This window comes from Carlito syrichta, unplaced genomic scaffold (genome assembly GCF_000164805.1).
Source record: "Carlito syrichta isolate Samal-C Ts95f unplaced genomic scaffold, Tarsius_syrichta-2.0.1 Scaffold308692, whole genome shotgun sequence".
Lineage (NCBI taxonomy): Eukaryota > Metazoa > Chordata > Mammalia > Primates > Tarsiidae > Carlito > Carlito syrichta.
In genome coordinates, this window is record NW_007252788.1 from 51,340 (window position 1) to 57,023 (window position 5,684).

At 58.9% G+C, this 5,684-nt stretch overlaps 1 protein-coding gene across 7 annotated transcripts in view; it reads left to right on the forward strand.

Annotated features, from left to right (window-relative positions):
* ZFYVE27 (zinc finger FYVE-type containing 27) overlaps positions 1-5,398 on the forward strand; it is a 21,768-nt gene extending 16,370 nt beyond the window's left edge. For 3 of the 7 annotated variants that reach the window (XM_021716319.1, XM_021716321.1, XM_008065632.2), the window contains 3 exons: positions 3,571-3,617; positions 3,905-3,986; positions 5,231-5,398. In XM_021716319.1, the coding sequence (XP_021571994.1) occupies positions 3,571-3,617; positions 3,905-3,986; positions 5,231-5,295 (194 nt within the window). In that variant the 3' untranslated portion in view covers positions 5,296-5,398. Of the gene's footprint in view, positions 1-3,570; positions 3,618-3,904; positions 4,426-5,230 lie in introns of those variants that run through there. The other 4 variants (XM_008065631.1, XM_008065630.1, XM_021716320.1 and 1 more) reach the window with 2 other exon arrangements.
* Positions 5,399-5,684: the final 286 nt, after the last annotated feature.

Here is a 5,684-nt window from a genome sequence, read left to right on the forward strand (position 1 = left end):
GGCTCAGGCAATCCACTCACCTCAGCCTCCCAAAGGCGCGGGATGACAGACTGAGCCACCGAGCCCGGCTGTCCTTCTTTCTTTACCGAGTACTTACTTGCGGGAAGACAAGGAACTCAGTCTAGGAAATGCCACCCAGGATGCAGGGAGCTGGAACCCTGAGACAGATGGAACCTTGGGAGGCAGTGTCACATCACTGCTTCAAACAGTGGCATCTTAGTGCCTGGTGCAAATTGCAGCTCAACTGCGTGTCTTGGAAATTATCTCATGTCCCTCCCTGTGCCTTGGTTTTCCTTCTATAAAAGGGGGATCATAGTTCCTACCTGGCAGGGTTGTTGTGGGTCTCAGATAGACAGTTCTCAGGAAGGACCGGTACCGTGCCTGGCTGGTCCACAGTGGGTGCTCTGCAAGTGGGTGCTGTTAAACGTGAGGTTGTGGCCCACACTGCAGGTCGCGGGAGTCTGTCTTGGTCTTCCTGATCCAGCTGGAGGCGAGTTGAAGTAGACCGTGTCTTTGGACAGAATGGAACCCTGAGCTTACTTCTCCTGGTTGAGTTTGTGGGTCGGCCAGTCCTCATTTTACTGAGGTAGTAGAGGTGGTGGTCAAGGAAGCAGCTTTGGAGAAGGGCGGACTTGACTCGGCACAGCTGAGGAGAACAGGGTGCCCTCAACCTCTGTCGTCTGGGAGTTGAGCCCGAGGGAAGTGTGGAAGTTGAGCGTAGCTGTGGCAGGGAGCTGCCGGTCCTGAGGAAGTGCCTCCCTTCTGCCTGTTTTCAGCCGATGGCAGCAGGCAGGGTGCAGTGCTGTGTGTTCTGGTGTGGAGCGAGTGCTGGGCTCTGCACCCTGTGGGAAGTCCTGGGGTTTACCTGGAGAAGCTGGGCTTCTGGGGACTGCCCTCCCGCCCCTGCAGCAGCCAGGGCGGGTGTCATCTCAGGCAGCGCTCCCAGACAGGCTGTCTCCTGCTGTGAGAACATGCCCCGTCACTCACAGCCTTTCTTTTATTCATGCTGGTCACCGACTCCTGTAGGGCTCTGTGTGGCCAGTGATCCATGTAATCCACGTGTTTGCATACGTGATCTTGTTTCACCCTCACGGCAGCTGTGACACCAGCAGCAGTTCTTGTGACTGAGAGCAGCTGGTTCCAAAAGTCCCCAGGAATACCACACAAGAATTACCACTCTTGATCCAGCAGATAATTTGTTTATTTCTATGATTTTTAAGTAAAGGCACTTAGATGTCCATGTCGCGGTTGAGTAACCTGAAGTGAAAGAGTGTTTTGTGCGAAGACTTCAGTCAGTACACAGTAGACCCGTGACCCAGTCCAGGTGCTCTGCCTCGGCTCCGGTGGGCTTTCTACCTCGTCGTCCCTCCTCTCCGTTTCCCCCTCTGCCCTGGGGTCTGAGGTCTCTTTCACGTCTGTCCCACTTTTGTATGTGGTGGAGTCTCAGTGCCTGGTGCAAACTGCAGCTCTGCTGCGTGTCTTTGAGCTGATTTTCTCATGCCCCCATGCCTTGGTTTCTTCTTCCATAAAAGGGGATAGCAGTTCTTTCCTGGCAGTTGTTGCGGGTCTCAGATGAACAGTCCTCAGGAAGGCCAGCACAGTGCCGACTGGGCCACCGTGGGTGCTTTTGTGAGTGGGTGCCGTTAATGCGTGAGGCCCTGGCCCACGATCCCTGCTGGGAGAGGTCATGGCCTTTCAGGCTCCCTAGAGGGCGGCAGGGCAGAACATGCCTCTTTCTCTGAGCCCTCCCTGCTCCTCAGCCCGGGGACTGCTCGCCTTCCCTTCCTGGGGTCTCTCCTGGGGTCTCGGCTTCCGAGGCCCCTGCTCCTGGAGCTGCATCCCGCAGGGTGAGGTGGCTTGCTTGGGGGCTGCTTTCATGTCTGGGCTGCTGTAACAAATGTCACTCCACTGGGTGGCTTGTATGACGGATGTCTGTCTTGCAGTTTTAGAGTCTGAAAGCCCAGGATCACAGTGTTGGCACCACCAGTTTCTGGGGAGGGCTGTTTCCTGGCTCATGGATGGTCCTTCCTGCTGTGTCCTCACACACGGAAGGGACAGGGCAGTTCCTGGGCCTCTTTTGCGAGGGTCCCACCCTCATGAGCTAACCGCCTCCCAAGGACCACCTCCAGTACTGGCCCTTGGGTGTAAGGTTTCAGCGTGGGAACTGTGGTGGCCATTCCGTTCCCGCTGCCAGCGGGTGAGGGGTCCTGGAGAGAGCAAAAATGGGCTGCTCTGTGTGGCTTCCATGTGAGAGGGTCCTGGCGGGGAGGACCTTCTGCCCTGGAGGCTCCGTGGCCATCGCCCTGGCAGAGAGGTGGGGAGTGGCAGTCCTAGCCCAAGATGGGCGAGTCCGGCCCCTGCTGAGAATAGGGCAGAAGGAGTGGGCGGGTGTCGGAGGGGAGCAAGGGTGCCCTTGACCTCCATCACCTAGCTGTCACTCCCCAAGGCCTCCCTGGCCCCGGGCCCGTGTGTGGGTGCCCGGCTCTCTCCGCAGACCACTTGGCCGCCCCTGGGTGCTTGGCCCTGGTGTCCATCCAGTTCAGAGCAGTCCCTGGGCCAGGCTGGCCGCATCGAGCAGCTCCTTTCACTAGTCCCGTCCCCCTGCCCCTGTGAAGGAGAGGCAGGGCAGGCCGCCTTCCCTGGGCCGTGCATGAATGGGACTGAGCCTTGAGCAGTAGCTGGCTTCCTGCTTCCACACCACCAGCAGGTGTCGGCGGGGCTGCCCCTCTTGCCCTGCCTGGGATCACCGGCTGACAGCAGCGGCGTCACCCTCGGCACCTCAGCATGCTCCTGGCACTGGCTAGGCCCTTCTTTCCCTTGCGCCCAGGAGTCTCCTGACTTGACTAAGAGCTGCGAGTGATTTAGGCTGGACAGAGGAAGGGCCCACATGCAGCTGCCTGTAATGCTCTGGGCCTTTGTGTGAAGGTGAGGCCTAGTGTGCTGTACCTGGCTTGGCAGGTGATCTGGAGGCACAGCAGTTGCTGTAAGTCCCAGCAGGCCGTGGCCCTGTGTCTCGGAAGCCTCCTTCTCCTGGTGCACCTTCCTTCTGCCCCTGGCTGCCTCCCGCCGTTTGCTAGGCTGCCGTTGCTCCCTGCCGTCTGAAGCTTTGTCCTGGCCTCTGGTCACTGGGCAAGGCCGCTCCCTGCTGTCAGCACTGCTTGCGGGGCGCCTTCTTGGGCAGCGCCTGGGTCTGAGCTCTCTCTGGGAATCTGCAGAGGACAGGAAGCAGGAGCTGTGTGGGTTTCTAGGAGGCGTTTCTGGCGATCCCTTGGGGGTGGGGTTGTGTTGGGTTCACACAGGTGCCTGTGGTGAGGTCTGTGCTTTCTGGTGAGCTTGCAGTGGCCCGGGCTCTGGGGCCTGCAGGGCCTGGCGCTGTTTGCGGCCTGGGACGTTGGCCCCAGGGGCCTGCAGTCTTTCCTTCCTAGTTAGAGTTCCTCTCTCTGGCCCCCTGCGCCCAGCCAAGGAGCCTGGGCTGTCGTCCCAAGTGTCCCCATCCGGAAGAGCCAGGAGTAGGTGTGGGCTGAGAGGCCTGGGCCGGGCTACGGCTGAGCTGCTGCCTCTGTTTCCCAGGGACCTGCACGGGCTGCTCTGCCACCTTCTCGGTGCTGAAGAAGAGGGTAAGGGCCTTAGAGGTGTGTGTGTGCCGGGGACGGGGCGCTGCGTCTGGGTTGTGGGGTGGTCTGGCCCCCGGGCCGCCTTGGGTCTGGCGTCTGTGGTGTGTGAAGTGCTGTCTCCTGTGCCCGTGCCTTCACCAGCCTCCTGGGGGCCGTTTGGCCTGGCCCCTGCTCCACTTGCGTGGCTCCCCTGAACCAGTTTCCTTGGGCAGGATCAGCTGGTGGGAGGCAGGGAGGTGTGGGGGCTCTGGGGCGTTGGGGACACATCTGACCTTGGCGCTTGTCCGCAGCGGAGCTGCAGTAACTGTGGGAACAGCTTCTGCTCTCGGTGCTGCTCCTTCAAGGTGCCCAAGTCCTCCATGGGGGCCACAGGTGAGTGGAGTGGGCGTGGGGGTGGGCGGGAGCTTGGCTGGTCCCGCAGGGGGTGCCACATCGCCAGGGAGGAGTGAGGGTGTCAGGAGAGACGGGGCAGCAGGGTCCTAGCCTGAGGCCTGCGGGCCCGTTTCTGCCTCCCTGTCACAAACAAAACGTGGGAGCATTTGACGCAGGAGGAACAGATGGGACGTCCTTGCGAGTGGTGAGGCCTTGTAGCAGGACATGTGTCGCCACTGCCCGTAAAGCAGACGCACCGGTTGGCGACACCCAGGCCTTCCTGGAGGAAGCCGCTGCCTGAGCGCTTATCTTCTCATTACTTGGGAATACTTGTACCAAAACTTAAGAGTCGCTTTTCTCCTTTTACAAACGCTATGCATACTCTTCATAAATAAAACAGAAAATACAGATACGTGAAAGGAATAAAAACGCTCCTGCTCTCTCAGAGAGAATGGCTGGACGTGGGCCCTATCTGGTTGCCAAGGTGCGCGCAGGGTCAACTCACATGCTGTTCTTGAAAAGTGTGATCATGTGTCATGTACTGATTTATGATACCACATCAAACCAAGTTTTTTTCCCCTTCTGATAAGCTAGTAACAAATGCTTTTTTTTTCTTTTAAGTTGGAGTCTCACTCTGTCGCCCAGGCTGGCATGCAGTGGCATGCTCATGGCCACTGCAACCTCGACCTGCTGGTCTCAGGCAATCCTTCCACTTCAGCCTTCCAAGTAGCTGGAACTACAGGCGCACGCTACCACACCCAGCTTATTTTTTGACTTATTGTAGAGACATAGTCTCACCAAGTTGCCTAGGCTGGTCTCGAACCCCTGAGCTCAGGCAGTCCTCTCGTCTTGGCCTCCCAAAGTGCTGGGATTATAGACTTGAGCCACCTCGCCCGGCCTAACAGAGGCTTATTCACTAGAAAATTTGGAAGTTACAGAAGGAAGAGAGAAATAATTTTGTAATCTTATGACCCAGGCATGACTGTTGTTACAATGTTTGGGAAATTTTCACCCTGATACTTGACTTAGAGAACGTTTCTAAAGGGGTTGTGTTGGAGCCACAATGCTTTCACATGCAGAGCACGCCTGGGAGAGACCTGCTGTGGGCATCGTCATCCCCAGGGCATCTCTGGGCAGGATAGTGAGCTGGCTCAGGAAGGGGCGAGGGCTGGCGTGGTGGTGGGCCGGGCCTGGGGGAGGGTGGGCATGAGGAAATGTCTCACCAAGTTCTTCCTCCTTTGCAGCCCCCGAAGCCCAGAGAGAGACTGTGTTTGTGTGTGCGTCATGTAACCAGACCTTGAGCAAGTGAGGAGAGGTGGGCCTGGCCGGGCAGGTCCTGGGGCCCACGTAGACCCCGCTCTCCCCACCCAGCCCCGGGGCACATGTGGCCTGCTTGCTAGGTGGGCTTCCCCCTCCTTCCCTCGCCACCTCCAGCCGGGTGCTGGAGCCGTCCCCACTCCTGCGGGTGGCCGCTGTGGCTGCTCTCAGACCCCACGGAGAGGAACCTTGGGCCTGGCGTGTTGAGCCTCTGCCCAGTGGGGCTGAATGGATGGACTCGGGGCTGGGGAGGGAGTGGACGCTAGAGGGCAGCAGTGCGCTAGGCCTGTCTCCTGGGATCTGATCATCAGGGCCACTGAGGCCATGTCTGGGAATCATAGGAGACTGGGGCTGGGAAAGGTTCTTCCCTGGGCCTGGGGA